Source organism: Anser cygnoides, chromosome 22, assembly GCF_040182565.1.
Source record: "Anser cygnoides isolate HZ-2024a breed goose chromosome 22, Taihu_goose_T2T_genome, whole genome shotgun sequence".
NCBI lineage: Eukaryota > Metazoa > Chordata > Aves > Anseriformes > Anatidae > Anser > Anser cygnoides.
In genome coordinates this window covers 5,402,474-5,426,722 of record NC_089894.1, presented here as the reverse complement: position 1 = coordinate 5,426,722, position 24,249 = coordinate 5,402,474, and the positions used below count along the sequence as shown (strand labels likewise).

At 44.9% G+C, this 24,249-nt stretch overlaps 1 protein-coding gene across 27 annotated transcripts in view; it reads right to left on the bottom strand.

The window, feature by feature from the left end:
• The window catches only part of TANC2 (tetratricopeptide repeat, ankyrin repeat and coiled-coil containing 2), a 282,626-nt gene that overhangs the window by 66,322 nt on the left and 192,055 nt on the right, over nt 1-24,249 (bottom strand). For all 27 annotated transcript variants that reach the window (XM_048046466.2, XM_048046465.2, XM_066981484.1 and 24 more), the window contains 3 exons: nt 14,266-14,391; nt 3,802-4,083; nt 1,405-1,538 (listed from right to left, as the gene is read on the bottom strand). In XM_048046466.2, the coding sequence (XP_047902423.1) occupies nt 1,405-1,538; nt 3,802-4,083; nt 14,266-14,391 (542 nt within the window). The remainder of the gene's footprint in view (nt 1-1,404; nt 1,539-3,801; nt 4,084-14,265; nt 14,392-24,249) is intronic.

The window sequence follows — 24,249 nt, the reverse complement described above, 5'->3', positions numbered from 1 at the left end:
CTAACTCATCTGTTATGCTCTGACAGCAAAACACGGGATTGGTTTCACAAAAACTTTTGGCTATGGGATGAATGGGGCTTTAGAAGCCTTTCCTAAAGGGGTGTGCAGCCAAGGTATCACAGGTATTGTAGGTGTAACAACCCATTTTTACCTTACTTTTTGGCTATGAGGATTGTTTCTTATTTTCTTACTGGTCCAGTAACCAGAGATGCAAAAAAGCTTCAGTGCATCATCTTGCACAGATGTGACGCGCTCCTTGAAAAAGCCGTATCCCTTACCTTTTTCAGGGGGAAACTGAAGCTAAAACTGTATCCATTTATCAATTACGTATCCAGCAGGATTACTGAAGCACTCAGGGGAAGAAAGTCGAGATAGATGAGGCATTTTAAGCAGAGATAGCACGCTTACTGGCCTTTCTGGTAGTCTGTAATGCTGAAGATTTACAAGGAGCACGATGACTAATGCGTTCTGAATGGAAGCAGGCCTGGCCACTGCATTCCTTTCAAGAGCTCCATGTGGAAGAGAAGAAAATCAAGTCTTAATATTTATTAACACAGCCATCACACGCTCTCTGCCTTGCCATCTGGGTGCAGCAGAAAGCAGATAGGACAAGACAGTATCTGGTACAAAAAGCCAAGCAAAACACGTCCTGGCAGTAATTTAGAACAAAGACATTGCTAGATATTTTCCTCTCCATAGTAGGAGCAAGGCAACAGGAAAGCATAAACTGCTCACGTTCTCTCAAAGTGCGTAGGAAGAGCAAGCTCCTCGGATTTCAAAGCAATATAATGGCACCTTCCCACTATCACAAAAGTAGGACTGAATCTTAGTAATACAATAAAGCTCAAGCTGTAAAGCTTACCAACAGTAAGCAATACTGCTATACACAATCCAGTCTTGTAACAGCAAACGATCTGTGTATTGCTCAAAAGGCTGTGATCTGGTTTGTAGACTTCCCCCAAAAAACATCTAAGTGCACCACCCAGCAGTAATGCTCACAGCCTGCTCCTTCACCTGCTGTATGCTACCTGCTCCTTTCAAAACGAAACACTGGTCGCTTGGCAATTTTCTTTTCACTGCTGAAGAAAAACAACAATTGTTCTGGTAGCTGTGTCATCTCATAACACTTCCACTGTTGGAATGATAAAGTATGATGGCTGGAAAAGAAACTCTCAGAGTTAAAAGCACATGTATCTGATATAATGGGAATTTCATTTTACAGAAATAACTTTCCTAGGGTAATAAAACTTGTTCCAGAAATTTATCCTCTGTGCTCTCTCAGTAAGCTTTTGAATGTGCACATTTTCCATTGCACAAAGCGATGCAAGACAGAAGGCCTTCCAAGAGAGTCCATTAAAACCGACACGTTTCCAAGGCCTAAATAAATCCCGAATGTTTCCATACCTGTGAAGCGAGTCTCCGCATGGCCTCTTCCTGGCGCCGGCGCATTTCAGGAGTCCCGGGGCAGCTCCCGCTGGCGATCGAAGAGTGAGCAGACGGCGGCTGGGTTAAGGGCAGCTCTCTGTTTGCATCCACATCTGTCCCGAGGAAAGAGGTTATGAATGGCTATGGGACAAGCACGACCCACGTTACTATTGCCTACTACACAGCTGGCATTTTCTAGCAGTTCATTTGTGGCAGTTACACTTTCCACAAATATTTGTTCAGGACTTCAGGCAGTGGAACAACATGACACCAGCCAGTCAGGACAGAGGCTCCTGAAGAACTTTCTTTTGGAAGCAGCATGGGAAGGACTGCTAAGATAAAGCTTTAAGCTTGTCTTATTCATCTCCTCCACAGTAATTCCATTGATTTAAATTAATCACAAAAATTGAATGAATTGTGCGTTCCTGAAAGCACGCTCTGTCTTCAAGTTTGGTGTATTTTAGTGCAATGCTCCCTGGGCTCTGCAGTTCTGCCAATAGATCTTCCTTCGTTATGACCCATCGCTCGTTAATTTAGTTCAGAGTCCTTCTTCAGTGGAGACAGACAATTTTTCTGAATTATGTGCCCATTTTATAACATATAAAAATGGAGAGCCACAGCTAACATATCTATCTGGAGCCCATTAATGCTATCAGAGAGAGAGAAGCAGCAGTAGCACCAGGATCTGGAAAAGGCTTGCAAGCAAATAATGAATTATACTGGAATCATCTCTGTCAAATTTAACTGCGTTTCTATTGCATTTCTTTTGTCTGGCAAAGCAGAAATCAGCTGTACCAGTACAATAGTCCGTTCACCTGACCTTTGTGGTTAAGATTTTCAAACCACTCATTTTTACACCCATAGGTACTCAAACGGAGTATTATTGAATGACATCAAGACATGCAGTACTTGATGATGCCTAATTACTGATTTCTTTATTTTAGGAACACTTCAAAAGCAACAGACTCTACTAGCAGAGGGTTGTCCCGGATAGATTGCAGCAATGCATCCTTGAGTTTGACTTGCAATCGTAACAGAAACAATGACCCATTTAATGATAAACAGCAAAGGAGGATGACTACTGCCTACATAATTAAATCCTGACTGTACTAGCAATGATGCACATTCTTGATTTTGAGCATACACCACCACCTTCACCTGTGTTGTTTTTTCTGAGCCAAGAATAAAAACTTTGAGGCTGTATTTATTCCAGTTTGCTAATGCTGATAACACAACTGCTGTAGAATAGTCAGGTCACCTAATTAGCATTTGTTATTAAACATAGATTTTAGTAAGCATTGTAGACTTTTCCAGCATGTGAAATTAGTAAAAAAGTTATTATCTTCTATAGCTAGACTAGGACTTTTCAAGTCTTTACGAAATGAAGTCAGATCTGTTGATGGATTCTAAGGTCTCCATCCCAGGAACTAACACTGAGGAATCATTCCACTTTCAACTTCATGGACATATCAGAGCGTGAACTAAAACACAGGTGACCAAGGATCTTTTTCTTCTGTGCATGAAAGGTACAGGGAGCTTTCTCGATATCCAAGCCTTTAGTCTGGAAACAGTTAAGTACAGTAGACTGCTAATCTCCACAATCCCTCTAAGTAAGCTGGGGAGACATGCAGTTGGTGCACCGCAGAGTTACAGTTAAAATATAGAAACAAGCCCTGCCTTTCACTACACATTGTTCTTGTAGCTCTGACAAGTGACACTACTCAACATGCCAACATTCGGTGACATTTCAGATATTTCTACATGGCTAAGAGCACTGGATTCCAGTAAATAGATTCAACTACAGTTTCTCTGAGATACAGTGACCTAGATCCTTAAAGATACCTTTAGGTATCTAACTCAGTATTTTTAGTCCTGTCTTATCCACTTACTGGGAGCAGAGTGATTTTAAAATGTTGTCATCCCCACCTGCAAACATGTCAGGGCAGAATGATGGGAATTGGATGGGACCCACAGGAGGCAGAGGAAGCCTGGCTGCCAAACCCACACGGGCTTGTGACCTACCCTAAACTTTCAAGCCATGACAAACTGAGATAAACCAAATGTATAGGAAGGAGAATGCATCAGGAGGGATTTTTAATAAAATAATTGGAGCAATTAAAACTGGAGCCTTCCTGATCAGAGACAATCTGTGATGTTTCTAAGCCAGAGAAAGCAGAGACAGACTATTTTGACTCTTCAAAATGTAGATTTGGAACACAAGTAGTACAATGCTGGCAGGTGCTTCCTTTGCTTGGCAACAAAGGTTTAACTGAGTTCTTGGGTCTGAAGAGGAAAGGGATCTTTGCAGCAAAAACATTAGAAAAGTTGATGGAAAAGGTCTCTGAGTTTGGAAGATGTGCATGCTGTTGAACTTACGTTTTGGGGAGGCGTGCGGGCTATCCGAAGCGATCTGTCTCATACGTGTGCCATGGCAGCTGAGCGCAACCAGCCTGGAGATGATGGCAGTCTTTCCAAAGCCTATGTTGCCAACGATCACCACTCCTCGGTTAACGCTGGCGTTTGAGCTCTGCAGCTGAGCATCTATCTCGTGAAACACCCAGTCGCGGCCAACGAAGACGGACTCGGTGGTGATGCTGGGAACCTCAAAGAGCAGTGGTTTCAGAGAGATGTCAGGAGGTCGGTAAGGTGCAAAGCGTACTGTAAAGAAACACAGGGAGAGAATGTAAGTGTTAATGCTACCAGAGTAAAACCATAGATCTGAAACCACTATTTAATCTTCCTTAGGAATCTTTTCATTGCAAAAGGTGAAAAGAATACAAGCTTGTTTATTGCCCACAGGTTTGCTGTTAAAAGTATTGGCGCTTTCCCAGCATTTTCCATCAAAGGAGTTCAGGGAATTTTACAGGAGAAAGTAGTTTACAATTGGGGAAAGTGGAGCTGGAGAAATGAAATTTCTTGTTCAAGGTCACCATAATTAAAGGCCCTGCCACAGGGCAGAAAGCTCTGCAAGGCAGCTGTCCCTGTCCCCTTGTGACACAGAACTGCATGCCTAACGTCACCTGTTCAATACAACAAGCACAAAAATCTTACAAGTGTTCAGTCAACCTAAGCAAAGTTATCTCAACTCTTCCACCATCTATAAACGAAACCAGAATTTTCCTGTATGACAATTAGACCATTTATCTTTTCACGAGGAAAATCCCAAATTTAACTCAATCTCCTTATGCAGAAAATGCTTTAAAAATGCAGACTGATTTTAAAGCTCTACTGGCAGGCTTCACCATCTGCAGCACTGGTAATTGGCAAAAATTAAAGCAGCAGAATTCAATCTAAATAGAAACACAGCTTCAAATATTTGATTATGGCACCTCTTAATACAGAAAAACCCTTCCACCTACTCCTACAGTAGCCCCATCGAGCTCTGCCCCAGAAGATCTACCTGTCACATCCCAGGCAGCAGGGAAGATTTATATCAGGGCAGGAGCCTGATGAAATTAGGCTGTGCATTATCCCAATTTAGATATATGTAAGTGCATTTTGCTTCACGTGGGAGATGCAAAAGCAAACCCTAAGCAGTGTTACAGGCACCCTGAAGATAACAAGGTGTGCAAGAAATGCCTGCCCCCGACCTGCCACGCATACTTGTGCAGTGCTACCACCTAAAACGTAGAAGCTCGCTGCGTTCATTTTCCCCTTTTTATATGCAAGCTCATCTTCTGAAAACCTCCTCAGCATCTACAAGGGGGAGGGAGGAGAAATTCAAGTGCAATCCCCTGGCAATCAAAGGAAAATCAGAAGCATTTGTGGGTTAATTAATTCCTATGAAGGCAACAGAAGAGGGCTACAACTGGCTTCACTTTATATGAAACCTTTTCCTCTCTACTTAAAAGATGCAGTAAGTACCAAAAAAGCATTCTGCTCTATTTTGCTTTAACCTAACAACTTTTCAGCTTCTGGAGTTTGTTCCCATTATGAAATTAACACTGTCATTTGTTTCCTGAGATGCTATAGGCTCCCAGAGCCTCCTGAAAATCAAGCCAGCCAGAGACAGCAGCCCTCGAGTCGGCAGGTCTGCTTACTCTAGCTCCCCTTTCTTCATCTTTTTCTGCCCGTGCCAGGCGGGAATACATCTCTCAGCCTCTAAAACTGGAATTATATGATGTCAGGAGATAAAATATATGACAATTTACTGAAACATGAAACATATGTGAGATGGAGAGCTGTGACTTCACGTTAATCTATATATGAGCATCTTTTTCCGGTAGCTTCCCAACGGCTTCTCATCAGGAAGGTTACAACATCCCATGCCACCTTCATTACATCGGCAGAAGCATGTTTCTAACAGAAGATATGCCATATCCCACTGCAGGCTATTGCCACACCAGCAACGAATGCAGTAACTGCTCCCTTTTGTACAGAGAATCAATTACAAAAGAGCGAAAAAACGGAGGGAAAGGCATTGACAGTAATGATCCCTTGTCTCCCAATTAGGACGGAGGTCAGGAAACCTCTGCCTTTTTGATCATTTCTAGAGTTTTCACATTTGCACATCTTCTCCTTTAATCCAAGACCTGGTTCCCCTACAGAAAACACAACTGACAAGGTGTACCTGGCTGTGTGGCCTGGGGGCACCCGGGCACCAAGGACGTTTGCTCAGGTCCCCCTGCAGAGCAGACTTAGGGCTAAGGAACCTAAACAGAGGCATCATCCTTCAAACCCCAACTGTACTGCTTTCTTTTACGTCTGGTGGCGTTATAATATATCCCAAATTACAACATGAGACAATACTGACCACAGAAAATGCTGTGTGTCGTTGATATTTCACAGAAAGCACAGAAATGTTATTTCTGAATCCTCAGAGAATAATTTCACAAGTCAGAACTAAAAAGCTTTGTTTCTATCTTGCTGGTCCCCCACCCTGACTTCTAACCCAAGAAGCCTCCATGTTGTGTACTACTGCCCGGCACCACGTACTTTTGCCACTACAGAAATATTCTGTGAGCTTTACTTGATGGTGAGAACAAGGGAAAAAACAAAAGACAAAAAATAAGCATTTCTTCATCGTACTCAGGGGGACGAGCACGCTTGCTGTGTCCCCCTGCCTTTGCCCTTCCAGCCTCACTTTCTGAGCCTCGAGGGAGGCACAAGGATGCTCCGACGGGCACGGCTGGCCAGCAGCCTGGCCTGCGCTACTGGCGTGTTCAAAAATGTGAAGCCATTCAAAGCAGACAGGTCAGCGTCACTCCTCAGGAACATAACTTACCTAGAAGACGTCTTCCCCTCCCCTGAAGACTTCAGGGATTCGTGGGGATTGCCGTGTGCTTCCTGCCACTGAAACGCTCAGCTCTCGGTTTTGGATTTATTCCACCTTTAGGTTATAATAAAATGTAAACCTAAAACCAAAGCAGCCTCGAAACCTTTTCAGGAACATTTGGGGGTGGAGGGAGACGGTATCTGCCGTTCTTTCCATTTGGCACAAGCTATCTAGGGAACATACACCTACAAAGAGTAACAACTACACACAGATGTGGTGCAAACCTGGTCTTAGGAAGATTAACTCACACGGCTCATTCTGCCTAGAAGACCTGTGACTGGGAGGTGGTACACAGAAACCTGAAAACACAAACTGCTGGAAGCTCTTTGTGCTGGCACGGACAGTTGCTGCTTCTTCACAGCAGCAGCTTATTTTCATTTCCTTATTGCTGAGACAATTTCTTAATGACAAGCTTTCAGAAAGTGGCCACAAAGACAGCAGGAGATTGCTGCCCAGCGAGAGGATGGTGTCACAGCGTGACTGATGTGGCTCTTGTCCTCATCCTGATCCTCATCCTGGGGACCAGCACCTGCTGGGAAGGGGGGTTCGGGCTCCCACCACCCGCACCCCACAGCCCCTGAATGGCAGCGAGAATCAGGACTGCCCACCAAGTAACTTCACCTGAAAACTCTTTATTTGAGACAGGATTCCCTCAAGTCAAGGCTAACCGAAGGGGCCGGAGCTGCAAGAGCAGGATATGAGTTCAGCCTCAGAGCCGGGTGTGAGCCCTGAGCACCTCCCAGCCGCGCTGCTTTTTGTACGATACAGAGATTTAAGCCAATGCCATGAGATGTGGCAGATTTGAGCTGTGGTTCAGGAAGCTGAATTCAATTTGTTTTGAGATAAACTGACCCACCATACAACTTCTAGATGTCCTCACAGCCTATTTTAAGCCAAACCCCGTGAAGCTGCAGAGGGGGAGTCCCCCGAGCAGAGCCGCAGAAGGATTTAAGTAAAGGACTCGCTTTGCTGAGGGTTCTCTCTTGGCACAATCCCGCTCCCATCGCCTACACGAGCTGCTTCCAGTTGGGACCGTTGGGTTTCTTTGAAGTTTTAGGGCCCCCAGCTACTTAAGAAAAGCCCGTGCACCGTTCAGCATCTGCTGAGGTCGGGCATTCCTTCAGCAGCTCGCCTCCTGCACGGAAAGGTTCAAACCCCCGCAGAGCCCCCGGCTGTCCCGAAGGCACTCCGTGGTGCAGAGCGCTCCCACACCCGCCCCTGTAGCGAGAAACGAGCTCCAAAGGCTGAACTCATTGAAAATTACCTATCGTGGTACAGCAGCGGGATATTTTATCTACACGGGGAGAGGTGAGAGCTGTGCTACCAACCTCAAGCTCTTGCTGTAACTACAAACACATGTTTTTTGACCAACCTGGGGCTCTACGTCAAGCCTTGTGCTCCGATGTGAGATCCTCCCCCGGGCTGTGCAACGCTCTGCTCTGAAAGCTATGAATGACCCAGGCACCCGCTGCCTCGAGAATCCCCCGACTCATCCCTCCCCTTCCTCCTCCCACGCTGCAGCAGCAGAGGACCTGCTGCCCATCCTGCGAGGCTCTGCCTTCGCACCCTGCAGCCTCTGCCCCAGCACCCCGACACCTCGCCCTCGCTCCCATCCCACCCGCTCCTGCGACCCACCCCCTCATGGAAAACAGCTTGTGGTTAAGTTGTTAAGTATTTGCTTTTTCTTTTTTTAATGCTGCAGGCAGGAGCCGTATTTTTATTCCCACTTGCAGGCGACGAGCGTGCTTTAAGTTCACGTCAGTGAGGAAACGCGGAGATTTTTGTATTGGGGTGGAGATGGCTTGGGAGAGGCGGGAGCTCCGGTTCGCCTCCCTCGCTGGGGGCTGTCACGCGAGCTCGGCGGGACGCGCTGGCACGGAGGGTGCTGGAGAAGGGAACTGCTGGTGCTGGGAGGGGACGAGCCAGCGGGTGGCTGCAGCTGGCGGGGGCCCGTGTCTCTGCCCCAGCTCCGGGCTGGGGGGCTCGATGCCAGGGGGTGGCACGATGCAGGAGCAACGGCACGATGCAGGAGCAATGGCACGATGCAGGGGTAACGGCACGATGCACACAGGCAATGGCACGCTGCACGGGGCCAGGACCAGCAGGTGAAGGGGGCTGGCTGATGTAAACGACGTGTTTCAGCATCGCCTCTGATGGGAGAGATTTTCGGTCACGTTACACCACTGATGCTATATATAGAAAATGAAATAAAAATAATAATCGAGTTTCCATTTGGAAAACATCGAGCTAAGACTTGTGCTTGGTAAGCTGTAGCTTTACCTCACTTGTGCGTGTGTATATGTGATGTGTTGTGTTAGAGAGTGAAAATACATGGTAATTTCTTCTGAAAGGCTGCAGAGGAGGCCCACGCTAGTGCAAGCCAGATGTCTAACAGGTACCAAACGGTCCCAGGGGTAATATAAAGACAAGACTGAGTAAATATGTAAGCTGTGGGATCCAATATGCTCCTGCTGTAAACGGTGGAGACAGATTCAAATCTTCATTTCTTTCCAGAGGTGAGAATGGGTATGAGGCTGTGTGACGACTACACCTTCAACCACTACACCCCAAGCAGACAAAGGGTATCCTAAAGACTGGACACGCATATATACACCTTGGTTGTCACCTGGTATATGCAGTCCTAAAATAGGCTTAACAAAACCCGGAGAAGAGACACGCCCACTCATCTGCCAACATCCAACCTTCCTGCCCCTGCAGACCTACCAACACCACCGAGCAAACGCCTTCTTCTGGCAGCCTGGCGAGACCTTTATCGCTCCCAGGCTTCGCAATCGCGGGGCTGACCGAAGGCAGGGATGTTGGTAAGCCTCTTGCCATTAACTAAACACTCAGCACCAGGTTCCTTTGGACATCAGTGCTGAGAATACGTTTCTTGTGCCACCAGCCACCAAAATCAAGGCCACATGCTAGGAGAAGACCCAGATATTTTGTTCGACTGTGCTGAGCTGAACCGTGGAGCAGGGTTAGCGGCTCTCAGTGCTGCCGTGCATATTCTTTTAAGCTGCTGCCCTGCAAATACCTGCTTCAAACCGCACCTTCAAGCCATCGCATTTGCTTTGAAAGAAGAAAGCAGCATCAACATTTTCCTAGCTGGATCGTCTAAAAGGGTTATGAATTATTTAAAACTGCCATTGACTAATTGCAAGCTATGCGCCAGATCCTCATTAATTCCCGATGCTGTCTGCTGAACCACTCCAAAACCCTCCCCTGTTACTATTTATTTTACGAGCCTCAGCAGCCGGCGGTCCCCAGGCAGAGGACGAGGCAGAGGCACGTGGCCGTGCTACTTTCGGGCTGTGCAGCTCCCAGGGGATGAAACGTGGGGCTCTGCTGAGCTCCCAACCGCGACCTCGACTGGCTCCACTTTGCAAAAGAATAAACAAGTCTTTCATCTTAAAAGCTCGGCTTCTAACAAAGGAATGAACAAAGTAAAGACTGGTAAAGAAACATGTCACGCATCACGAGGGAAAAAAATACAGAGAGAGGAGGCTGCACTGCAACTTCAGCATTTGGGGTTGAAGTTGAGTAAAGGATAAACCCATGGAAAGGACTCTGTAAGAGAGGACAAGAAGGTTCAGAACTATTGGGTGAGGATGTGTGCACACATTTTAGACAAACTGTATTGAGGCACTTGACTTCAGCATTTGTGAATAAGCTGCCTTTCCATCCCTAAAATTTTGTCAAACACTTACTAGGGTCTATATTCATTTTTAATCAAAGATTTTAATACAACTTAAGCCAGAGTACCACAGAAATACCCAGAACTTCAGATAATATGTTAAGGTAAATTAAACCCCTACTCCTATAGATATTGGTGTGTAGAGTAGGGCAGCGTGGAATTTCCTCACCAGCATAATAGCTGATGAAATGCTGTGCAAGCTTTGGTACAGCCCGAACAATATATTCTAACCCCAAGCTCAAACGCTGTCTACCATACCTGTCCTGGCTCTTTTTTGCATTTGAAAGCATCAATTAAATCCCAGTGAAGCTGGCTGTATTATGGGCACGATTTAAAGAAGCCACTGGGCTGAAGACGAGCAGGGACAAAGTCAGACAAAGGCCCGTCCTGCTTTAACACGCAGGTCATTCTCTGCTACACCACGTGAATTTTTACTTAGCTTAGCTTGTTGAAAGAATCTTAACTGCCTGTTCAGAAATCATGTCTTTTTACAGACTCTCCTCTCTTTAAACAGGATTTGTTCTCAGCATCCACAGCTCATTACTTCTTTGATATTTTGCTCTAGAAGCGTTTCTGTTGCCATTTTACTTTCCCCAGTGGAAGATGTATCTTGCTGTCCAAAGAAAGCCCATACCGGACGAAGATGCATAGCGTGGGTATTGCCAATATGTGGAGAGGAAGCCCAGGCAAGAAGCGCTTCACTATTTATTACAATGAAATGCGGTTCTGAATAACACAGTATCAATCAGCATCTACCGTGCCCTTCATTAAATAGGAACCCATAAATTAGTTGAATGTTTATTTCCTTTCCTTGCTTTAGACTGCAGCTTCTTTCAAGTGCCATCTTAAGTGTCTACATCCATCACCATGAAAGCAGTACCTATTTTTCACGGACTGCATGCCTGAAAAGGCTAAACTATTTTTTAACATACCCAAAAGGCTACAGCATTCAATAGACACCAAGACGGGGGAAAAAAAAAAAAAATAAAAAAACACAGAAAATTATAAAAGAAATTTTAAGGAAAACATGCTATTGCCATATGGCCTATATTAGTCAACAGTCCTTTTCCATTGTAGTGGTTGGGTTTGAACACTTTCACCAGCCTCTCCTCCCCTACCCAACAAGATTCTTCTCCCACTGCATCAGCACAGACACTTTCCTGTTGGAGGAAAAAATAAATAAATCCTGATGGCAACAGTTGGGATGTGCTAATACCATGTAATTTGGTTGCCATCTGGCTTCTGCTCCAAGGTACATCATAAGTATCTTGTACTTCAGGTTACAATAACCCAGAACGGCTTCAGATTCCGCTGGCTCGAAATAGTAAAACCGAGAAGAGCATTCGCCATCCTATTAAAAACCTGCCACCGGTACAAGTGCTTGTAATGCTCTTATAGCCTTTGGGATTACACCGCGAAGTTCCTCACCTGGTTAAAATAACTGATTTAACGGGCACAAATAGGCAGGACGGTCCCCCATTTAATTGCTCTGCACTGGGATTCTTAAACACCAGGAACAAAATAAGTGGGCTGTAATCTATGTCGCCAGATCCTGGGCCAGTAATTGCTTCATTATTTCAGCAGAGTGCCAAGTCTAGAGATATTGAAGTTAAGCCCAAGTTTAGCATTTCCAGTTGGAACAAAGCACTGGTGATTATAACAGCCCAGATCAATGCAATTTCACAATAATATCTGGACCACTGAGGATTGGGTGGGTGGGGCACAGATATTCATTGAAATGAAAATATTTCCAAATAGTGATGGCTTGATTTTTTTTACATCCTCTTCTCTCCCCTCCCCACCTCTTTTTAAAAATAGCACAGCTCCTCAACTAGAATCAGCAACAAGTTCCAAAAACCTGACACGCTGCTGCTATTCTCATGCAACCTTAGCAAAAAAAGGGGGGAAAAAAAAAAACATTAAGAAAAGAAGAAAGAAAATATGTAGTGCTACATGTTTTTCAAAAGTGTGTCTGGAAAACAATTTGATTCTGTTCCTACAATAAACTTTAATGTTTTGGATGCAATCACTGCAAATTACGAAGGCTTGGCAAGCTCTTCTGCTCGAACATATGGAAATTTTGTCTGTCAAAGTTTGCTTTCTTCACTTACTGCCTGCTAATACATTTTTATAACTGCCTCACCAGCCAATGTGATTTCATTACAGACTGCAATCCAAAACGACCAAAAAAAAAAAAAAAGCCAACAAAAAGATACATTTTTTTCTTGCAGTCAGGGGCTTGTGTGCTTTGTAGAAATCCCAACTCTACCCCAGGTGCTGCCTGCGGTGCTGCTGAGCTAAACCCAGCCTGCTGCCTCCCATGTCCTTGCCCGAGGACAGCGGCCGCGTTCCCAAAGGAGACCCAAAGAAAGGGGGAGCTGCACAGACTGCCAACAGAAACTGCTCTCCCTGCCTCCCAGGCACAGCTGCAACCCAAAATTCTCCCAAAAGAGCCAGGAATAGGATTTACAGTTTCAATCCTCAGACCACCAGAAGCCAAGGGGGTCTGAGAGAGGAGCCCTGAGCTCTCTTGGCCATTTACTGATGGGGATGAGGCCTTAACCTGGTGATTTGCTGCACATGCAGAGCCATCACCGTTACCAGAACAATTGTTCGAGGACAAAAACCAACGGCAGTGCTCAGATTAAACGGGGGATGGAAGCTGTGCGGTGGGATGAAGCCTCAAGGACATACAGTGCTATGGCAGTGCCAGATCTGACTGGAAATAAAATCCCAAAATGTCAGCCCTGGTGCTTCTTCTCATTGCTAACGTCTTTCTGTGGAATTTGCCAGGAAGAACCGCAAAACTTTCCCCTCTCAAAAGGCCTTTCAGCAGCGAGAGGACCGCCTGAATGGCAGCATTGTGAGCAGCCATAGCAGGGGTGCTTTGGGGTGGTGGCTCCACGCACTGCGCTGGGCTCCCACTGCACGGGCACGCCACAAGTTGCAAAGGGGGCCACAGCTTGTGCTTTTGTTCCAAAATAATAAAAAAAAAAAGAAGTAGTCCATCAAGCTTTCTCATTTCTCAAAAACTATCAAAGCTCTGAATTAGCCCCAGTGCTCAGTGACAGGGAGCACTGTTAGGGAAGCAATCAGAGAGAGGAATCTGGGGACATTTTGCAGGAATCCCCATATGTGATATAGCATTAAATGCATAGGGTAACACAGATTGGGGGATGCACTTACCCTGCCCCCCCCTTAGCAGTGCCAGGCTGTCTGTAGGCACAGCCAACAGCATCCCAGCCCCAGGACGCCTCTGGAAGGAGGTGTGGGGCTGCGATGCTGCACGTTGTCTTTAGAGTAAAATTTATCGATTTGTATTTGTATTGCCCAAAAGTGAGGCTGCTCACAATTTGGGCCAACTCAGTGAAACAATTCCTCCATAATCCAACTGAAACACGGTTTGGGGCTCCAAAATTAAAGCACATGCTCTTCCAAAAAGGACAATTAGAGAATGTCGGGGGGGGATGGGAGGGGGGATGGACCTCTGTCATCAGTGTTTGCAGGACGGTGATGGGGGAATGCATCTTTACAGCAAGGCTACACGAAGCGTGTATCTGGCAAACCAGACATCTACTCAGCCCAGAAAAACAACCCCAAAACTTCCCTCCAGTGGCACTTCACTGATCGTGGCACTGTTTTAGGAACAGCAAGGCAGCATCCAGCCAACCACTGCCAGACACAAGGCACAAGTACTTAGTTCATTACACATTTTTCTTCCCAATTTGGCCACGCCGACAAAGAAGACACTGCGGGAGAGCCCCACTCCAACATTTTCGCTTGCAAACCATTGAATCCAGCGGCAGCAACATGAGATCCCCCCCAGATCCCCCATGGAGGCCACGAGCCCCCAGCCCGCTCCTACCTCGCAGGTCCTGCTGCGTGCGGGCGCCGGCCACGCTCTGCCGCGGCATGCGGAGGGACGTCCGCAGGGGAGTGTGTCTCTGCTCGTCCAGGTACGCCAGGTCCTCCAGGTGGGCCGAGCTGGTGGCTGCACGAGAAAGCGAAGGACTACATCACACCCAGCTTTGAGATCCCATCTTCTGCCCCACTCATTTTTCCTTTTTTTTAAGCCAAACATACACAGTTATATCTACATTTAGTCAATGGCGCTGAGATGAGGCAAGTCTAATTTCCCATAGCCGGGAATAAAGAAGTGTTTTGGTAACATTTTCTCATGCCCCATTGGGGTTTGCTCTGGTTTGGTCTCCTGTTGAGGTTCGTAAACAAAAAAGACAAATGGAGATGCTTATATTTGAGCCAAGCTCACCCAATCACATAACTTACTCAATTGCACATGTACAAACTTTGACAAAGATAGTCAGCATTTCCTACTACATAAAAGACGACTCAATAATGCATTTTATGACACAGTCCAAAACCCTTCAATTATTTTAGAGCTACTTAATTTGGATATTAGCATCTAGGTGTTCATAAAGCCAGAATTAGTGGAGGAAAAATTAAACCTTCAACAGACCAGCAAAAACACACAAGTAAATGAGAAAAATGTTATCTGAACTAAAGAAGACGCCTTTACTATTCCAAAGTTATTTGCTCATGGGAGAATTTAGTTTTCTGTACAATGTTAGATTAACCAGGCATAATTTATCGGTCTCTGCTGAAGGTGCCATCACTACATGAATAAGTACAGTTGGAAGAGAAATGGCAGCTAGAAACTTTATCTCTCCCTCTTGGAAACTGGCATATAACACAGCGCAAGGGATTTTTTCTTCCATTTTTCAGCCCAAGCACTGCAGATGGATTGTCCACCTGCCAGCTGGGCGCACACCTCCGGGTGGCCGGGCTGCTGCTGCGGGACACGGCTACGGGCAGCGACCCCCAGGGCATTACGTGGAAACCCAACAAACGGGTGAGAAGCACTGGGTACAAACTGATTTTGCAGGTATTTAGCTCCCAATCCCTTGGCCTCGAGCATGACCTCACCTACGGCATTTCCTATCAAGATGTGACATTCATAGTGATCGTTTCACATATCTGTTCTTGACGTAACGCTTTTTCTCAATGACTACAAATATTTTCAAAATCAAATCTCAGTATAGAAGAAATAGAAAAGGGAATCTTGCAGATTGATGAGAAATGCCTCCGGACCGTATCAGAGGGGAACGTCTCGCGTTACATTTGCCACCAAGCTGCATTAATCAGTACAAGAAACAGTAATTGCTTTTTTATACAGTGATACGTGATGATTGGAAGACAGGAGAAAACGTGCTTTAAACAAAACAAAATCAGAACACTTGCACATGAATTTACCTACAATTCAGAAAGTGTTTTGCCATGTCATAGCACTTTTCAGCCAAGTAATTTACAGAATATTATAAAATGAAGGAATGAGAACTCCACTGCAAGGGAATACCATGCGCATTTATAACCAGAAAACTTAGAAATAAACAAGTCTTTGCAGATCAGCAGGTCTGTCCTTGTTCTGATAACCACTTCCAAAATTCCCAATAAGCATTTACCAAAGGCAATCGCTCTGCTCAGTACTCAGCTGTTCAGCACTCTGTATCTGATCCCTTTTGTTTTTTTCCTTTTTGATAAGTTCATTATGGTTTTGTAGCAGAAAGAAGGTCTCAGTGGGAATAAGTGAATGATAAATGAAACAACTGCAACTTACATTTCATTCACTTTGGTATTTAGTCGCTTACCAGAACAGGATTATTATTTTAAATTGAAATAATTAATTGAATGACTTCTTCAAAGACTGCCTGTGAAGCTGATGTGAATTCTTTGCTGTGAAGTGAGTAAATATCGCTCTCTAGAGCAGTGCTCAGCACCGGACTTTGAATCCTTCCTCCTTGTCACACAAGGTGCACCAAGTGAACAAAACCGAAAGGCAGAATATTTCTAAGTGAAGAGAAATATTTTTTCCACACAATCCCTAATTACCACGTGCCTGTCTTTACAGATCTTGCTGCAGTCGAAAACTAAGATTGAGAGACTGTAACGGGGTAGAGAGAAGGGGCAGCGATTTTAAATGCTGTTCTTAAAATAATACTCTATTATTTGTAATTCTATTTATAGATTATAACTCTTGTAACTTTACTTACAGATTTTAAGAACAAATAAAATAAAAGAGACAGACAGAGAGGACAAAAGGTAAACAACAGGAGTGATAAAAAACAAGGAGCTTAAGTATCAGAGTCCGGTTTTAGAAGTCCTTAGTGCCCTTTTACCCCTGTAAGGTTGATTAGATGCTCACCGTGGGGCAGCAATTGGAGCTGAAGCATTGCATTTAAAAGACGTGGATTTGGAGCAGACACCAGCAACGTGCTGTAAGCACCGAACCCACCGCAAGCCACTTGCAGGTTCAATCCCACTTGTACTAAGGCACCACAGGCCAGCAGAACATGTCTTTGGGATGAAAACGTGCCCTTTATGCCCACTTTTTGCAGTGTAAATGAGCCAGGGTGGCTATAGTGGAATAGCAGATACTACCACAGGAGCCAAAGGCAAACCCGAGGCAACCCCAAAGGCAAAATCTAGGTCAAGAGAGGTTCTCCTCCCCCTCTACTCTGCCCTGGTGAGACCACATCTGGAATATTGCATCCAGTTCTGGGCCCCTCAGTTCAAGAAGGACAGGGAACTGCTTGAGAGAGTGCAGCGCAGAGCCACGAGGATGATTAAGGGAGTGGAGCACCTCCCTTATGAGAAAGGCTGAGGGAGCTGGGTCTCTTTAGCCTGGAGGAGAGGAGACTGAGGGGTGACCTTTTTAATGTTTATAAATATGTAAAGGGTGACTGTCAGGAGGATGGAGCCAGGCTCTTCTCAGTGACACCCAATGACAGGACAAGGTGCAATGGGTGCACGCTGGAACATAGGAGGTTCCGCTTAAATATGAGAAAAACTTTTTTACAGTGAGGGTGACAGAGCACTGGAACAGGCTGCCCAGGGGGGCTGTGGAGTCTCCTTCTGTGGAGACATTCGAAACCCGCCTGGATACATTCCTGTGTGACCTGATCTAGGTGTTCCTGCTCCAGCAGGGGGATTGGACTAGAGGATCTTTCAATGTCCCTTCCAATCCCTGACATTCTGTGATTCTGTGAAACCCGACATATCTTGAGGGTATTGGGACAGGGAGAAAACCCCAGCAGGCCGAGCTCGCCCGGGAGCAGCTCGGCCTTCATCCTCCACACCTTTGTGCGGCCTGTGCTATCGCAAGGCAGGGCCTGAGCACATAATCCTTCCTTTCCAAGTAAAAGGCCCTTTTCACTTCAGTCGCTTGTCAAACAAGACAAAAACCAGCTGGCCTGGACTCAGACTGACTTGTACATTTCGGATGTGCTGAAAAACCACACCGGGAACAACCCTGGTTGATCCTGAGAGAGCTGAGAAAGGGAATACTCAGGCAAAGGAGACTTTTTTTATATAAAAAATAATCAAAGTCTGAATGCTTTTCTTTTATATTTGTAAATGACACTGCATTAAGCTTATGCAGACCATTAAATTGAGTTAAGGATTATCATACTTCCCAGGCATATCTTCCACACTTGAATGGGAGTTATTAATGCCTTACACACGCGGCTCAGCACTTTTGCTGCGCCAAGGCTCCAGCGCATACAATAAACAAACTTGCTGGCTGAAAGAACCACTGTTTCTTTGTGAAGGCATCAAGCTTTTCCTTTACCAAATTCTGCTAAACATTCTCATGAATGCGGTTCAAGTTACCCCGTTGAAGCTGCTCCTGTTCCTTGGGGGCAGGCAGGAGAACGAAAAGAAAAGGGAAGAAAAATAAAACTACCCCCACTCGGAGGTGATGCAAGGGGATCGGAGCACCTGCAGCGAGCACAACTGTGCGTGTGCTTCACCACCAACTCCTTCTACTCTTACATACGTACGGACAGCAGCTGCCAAAGAACAGCACTTCCGCCCTCCAAATCCTGTATTCAGCCCTGTGCCAGTCCCATATTTGTTCTACCAAGTACAGAGCCATCAAGGATAGCCAGAAACACTCCTCTTCCTGGTAATTTCATTTCTTTATACAAGATCATTCGATGTAGCAACACTGATAAAAGCTCCTTTTTCCATTTTATGTAATGACTTAAAACCAACAATCATTTTCTCTCCAATTATTCATCAACAACAACAAAAAAATCAACTTTTCCTTTGAAAACTCACATTTCTCCTCGAATAGAGAATCAGTGTTATAATATACAGCATCACGGAATCATCCAAATTGGAAGAGACCTCCAAGATCACCTAGTCCAACCTCTGACCTAACACTAACAAGTCCTCCACTAAGCTGGTTATTATATGGTTATTATGGTATATACATGGTATATATGGTATATACGGTATATACCATATCTATATATATGGTGTATATATAGGTTATTAGCAATTATTTTTGACTTGCAGTCTCCAGGAAAACACCTTCATACAAGCCCATCTTGTGCACGCTGAGAAAATCCTACACTATAAACATGCTGCATGGCCAAGAACTGAGACTTGCAATACTAACAGTATAGAGCCTCCTGCTAATTGTAGAGGATTTTAAATGCCAAATTGTTATTCTCAAGAGGCACATAACATATGCCTTACGCAATCTGTATCGCCCAAATCGTACTTGACTCACAACATTCTTAGGACCGGTTTTGGTTGACTGTTACAGAAGTGTCAGCTAGTGTCAGCTTCGTAACTCATGTGCAGTTTTAAATCATTAATCGTAGTGATCACCTAAAACTTCAAGAGAAAACTCTTAAGAGATGCACAGGTTGTCAAGCCCAGTTTTCCAAACGGTATCAGCTGGTCTAATCAAGCACAGCATCTCCCTGCTCGACACACTGCTTTCTGTAAAACAGACGCTAAAACCCAGCATTGCTATAGTTTTTACTTTGCCATATTGACAGTTTTAGTTTTTTTGTTGTTCTGAAAAGGCCGCTTTTAAGGGTTTTTTGTTGTTCGTCTTTTTTCTTTTTTTTCCTCCTCCTTTTTAAGTCCTCAATAATTGCTTTTAGCATAGCTTCAGATGAATGGAATTTGGTGATATTTCATCTCCTACATAAAAGCCACAGTTATTAGATAAAGAGCCAAGTGTCTCATACGCATCAGGCCCATCCTTTCCTTACAGCTTACTTCTGGGCTGTAGGATTTTCCTTCTTAAATATAGGAAATGGTTTTCAACATGAAGCCAGGTTTTTGGAGCCTGTATTAGGGACAACTGCTCCCCCCAGTTGTTAACGCAGAGCCTGATTTGGGAGACGGACGTCCCTTCACAGTGGTTTCTGGCCTCCGATCACACCAGCTAGCAGCTAAAAGGATGGTTAGCCATGTTGGGATTTGGACGGTTTCTGAGGAACGTAACTGTGCCAGCACTTACTGACTTGTGTAATTAAAAAGCTTTTCTAAGGCACAGAACTGAAAATCTTTAAAAGTTGCATTAGTTCTAGGATGTGGATCTTGGTTAGAAGACTTCAGGTCTATCCAGTCGTTCCTCATCCAGTAACTCAGGTCTATACAAACACGGTAGCCAGTCTTTTACTGTGAATCAGGAGGAGACCTTCTCCTGACTTTGCTCCACGTCAGGACACTGCTCCGAGGTGTTCCTCGTGCCCCAGTGGGCAGCAAGGAGCTTCTGCAGCGAGCAACAACTGCGCGCTTTTCGAGGCACTGCCGTAGGCGTGCGGCTCCCTGGAAGAACAGTTGTTCCATCTCCTGGGGAGAACAGCATGCCAGCTGGCATTTTTTATTGTTTTATTTATCTAGGGAGTCTGCATTTCAGCCTCTATCCTGTCTGTGAAATGGCGATTAAGAGACAAGCGAAGCCCAGATGTTAAGTGGTCTGCGCTGCCAGAGAAGAGCACGGGGATGGCTAACTGCCTGATTTACTGCTGCTCCTACGAGGACTGGGGAGTTCCTCCTCGGCAGCCCAAGCCAGGCTCTTTCCTACCTTCATCATCATCATCCTCTACAGCCACATCCGAAGAGACTCGCATGCTACGAGCGGTGGCTAACGTGAAACACCACATCCATTTCGGGCTTTACCGTGGCTGGTTCTTGTAACTGTCGGTGCAACCACCCTGCCGATGAACTGAGATTTATCCTTCTGATTTAGAACTAAGGAATAATTAAAGAGGCCTATGGCCAGAGAAACGAGAAGTCATTTTTCTAGAGAATATGCTTCAGTACATCAAAAAAATATGCAAGATGAAATGAGCTTATAAAATATAATATTAAACTCTTGAAAGCTTCCCCTCAGTGGTGAGGTTTATTCCGTGCAATAAGACAGAGCGATTGCAGATACAAGAGAAAAAAAGTAAAAGTCCTCAAAATAACATTTGCGTACTGCTGATGCGATTCTTCCAAGGAAATGGCACACAACTAGTGGAAGACAATTCAGCTTCAATGAACTTTTGACTAACAGACAGAAGGCAACCTGACTTGGAAGTGCTATTTGGCAGCCCAGATGCCCAGTGGGCTTTGAGGATTGGGTCTTTTGGGGGAAAAATGGAGAGTGGGAGGGAGCTGCTGCTCCCAGCTGAGTCAATGGGCTCAGCTTGCTGTGGCTGATGTCAGAGTGTGCTGTTGCAAGGTAAAGTCCTCTCCATTTACCCCAAATTCAGTTTCCTTTCAGCTGTACTAATAAATTTGCTTCAGAATTAATGACATCATTTTTGGCTAGGTATCTGGCCTAAGCTATCAAGAAACAGTCAAGCAATATTAGGATAACACAAAGTTTGGGGTTTTATCTGAGGTATCTTTGTTTCATCTCTCTCTTTGGAATGATTCATAGGAAGAGTTGTATCTAATTCAGAGAACACCAACCCAATAACGAAAGTGAAAAAAAGAACAAATTTTTGCTGTACTGCAACACATTGCAGGGCTTGTGGAAAAGCAAGCACACTACAGCAGATCTAATTAGAGCTTCCCTTCCCTGTGTTGCAGCATGTTGCCTTTAACATCATACTTCTTCTTGAGTCATTTTGGTATCAATTCTTTCCCTTGGGCGGAGCAAGAGGTATTCTTAAAAAGCTTCTGCTGTGCTTCTTCCCGAGCGTGGTCTCCCAGGGTCTCGCTGAGGTTTTGCAGACCCTCCGAGCATCATGCTCGCCCTGCTCGTGAGACCTCTCCGTCCTCCTCCAGGGACAGCACAGGACAGAAGTAAACATGAATGTATTTCAATGTTAAGAAACGTTTAAGTCAGCTTTTATGACTTTCCCGTGCCCCTGGTTTGTGCTTTTCCCCTGCGTGGCGCAGGCAGGGCTGCTGTGCGCTCACATCTCTGCCAGAAGCATCCCAAGAGGACCAGCTGCCAGACGCAGGACGCTTCCTGAGATAACCACTGCTCTCTGTGCTCTCACAGACCTCACTGAGAGGCGTTTATGCAAACCCTGCCCTCACCTTTAAAGATTAGATTCCTTATCCATTAGAAAGTTTAAGCAAATAGCTAAATAATATATTTGCTGTTATTTTATATTCTCCGAGAGGAAAAAGAGAGGATCTAGTATTATAAAAGGTCATTTTAATTCTCTGTTAACATTGAAGCAGACCTTATAAACCACGCGCGGGGTCTACATAACTCAAGATTTCATGTTTCATTTCATGGGTAATGGAAGCAGAATGAGACGCTCGTCGTGTACATGAGCTGCAAATGGTGCTGAGGCCTTTGTGTTCATTCAGAAACCTGAATGCCCAGCTCCAATGTCAAGTGTCTTCTGATGATTACTATGAGAAATGTTGGAAGCATATAAAATGAGTTATTGTGCTTATTTGCCTGGAAGAGGGTAGGAGGAAAATACAGTTGCAGCTTTCAATTTCTGGGAACAATAAAACAGCAAAGCCAATGGATTCACATGGCTCTGAACTGTAAAACCGAGTTTTAAAGAATTGTTGGAAGACCTGGGATTATTTTTATAGGTGTTTTTCTTGGATCCCAACCTCTGGATGCTTGCAGCCCTTTCCCATTTCCCACAGTAAAACAGAGCGCACAATCTCTGCAGATGGGCAAAGTGCTCCGCACTGTACAGAAGTACAGAGCAGGTAAACACTGCAGAAAGAGGATTACAATCACTTCCTTGGCAATTTGCTGTTGCTGTCAGCACTCTGATCGCAAAGGATAACCAGATCAGCTTTCTATCCTTTGGCAATGAACAGGAATTTTTCCATCTTATCGCCCCTAATGTGCTCACTCGTTACCTTGAACTGGTTCTGTACGCAGCTCCACTCTTTGTTCCTTTCCCTTTCCTTCCCTTTTTTAAAAAAAAGAAAAAACTTTTTTTCTTTTTAGCTTTGAGATTTGGGGTTTCAATTAGAACTGGTGATTACTCGATTACGCTTTGTGAATGCCACACAGCCAGAAAAATTGCTGTTAATACTGGAAGAATGGAGGCAGGTTTCTTTGTACTGCAAGGTCACACTCTGGAGAGGTACCGATACCTCTAAAAACACTCCCTACGGTGCCTATGTAGGAAGTGAAGGGGCTTTCCCTAATTACAACGAAGAACATTTTTAATTGGCTTATTTTTTAACATTAATTTAATACAACGTCAGCCGAACAAACAAAAAAAGTATTTTAGTGGGTTTGAGCCATATCATTGAGGTATTTGTTAGCAGCAAATAGGAATACCCAGCCTTTCTGGAGGCAGAGCTGGGTTTCTCTCCACATTTATCTGAGAATGGTGCAGGAAACCGATTTCAGGATCTGAGCTGCATTTTTAGCTCTGAGAAGACTTGGTGGAACCAGAAGGCAGGGGAGACTGGCTGGTGGCTGGACCGCGCTGGCTGACGGTGCAGGGCTCTGGGGTATGGTGGCAATAATTAAAACGTAACTAAGAGCTGTTAATGTCTGATATTAAGAGAAAAGAATCAGCAGCTCTGGTCCCTGAATTTCCTTAGCTTTTTTTCCCCCTGCGAGCATGGTATTAATGCTATGACTCTATGCTCACGTTTTGTTTCATTTTCTTCTAATGTATTAGTGGTATTTTAACTCGTAGCTAAGCTGCGAGCAATTTATTGTCTGTGAGTAGTGTGTGACCCCAAGCCCTTCAGCTCTCCCACTACTGGGCTCAGGACAATTTGCCCCCTCCCTTTCGCACCCCAGCTCTCCTCTCTCTTTCAATTAAGTACTGTGAAATGCTGGCTGCCCAGCACAACAGCGGTGCCCTTCACAGCTGCTTCTGGCTTCAAACCATAAAATTGCCCAGCAACTTTTATACTCCGTGCAGTAATTCACTAAGTATTGGTCACCATATGTGCCCCGACTGAGCTCACGCAAAGGAAGTACTCCCACTATTCCCACAACTTAAAAAAATCACATCCCATACACAACAACCCAGGGACTGGAGTGATTTACCAAGACCCAGAAGTGCTCTACCAAACCTCCCATCTCTACAAACATCCCGCTTTGGCATTTTAAGGTACTCCAGGGTTTTTCCAAGAGAAAATGTTTGCAATAAATTGTTTTTAATTGCTTTTGAAGACGTATTATGCAACTAAGTGCAAGACTGGATCAATACATGTTGGGAGAACGGCTTCCATTTGTGAGCTGGAGGGATTCATACATGACACTGATTGCATTCGTAAGCCTGGCATAGAAATGAACATTTTTGTTCCGTTTTGGAAGATAAACAAGGAACATTTTAAGAAAACCACAGAAAAAAAGAAAAAAGCCACAAGGTGTAAGTGCTGCCGTGCAATGGAACAGACTGTTTGTGTATAAATAGACTGTTCAGCTGTGTTGCAAAACAACAACAAAGAAGAACAGTGTGTGTTAGCAAAGGTGTGGCTTCATCATTAGCTTAAAACGTGGAAAACCACCCTAAGACAGGCTGCTCTGTGCCCCATCCACTGCCAGGTGCTCTGTCTTCTGCTCCCACACTAATGAACTCAAAAT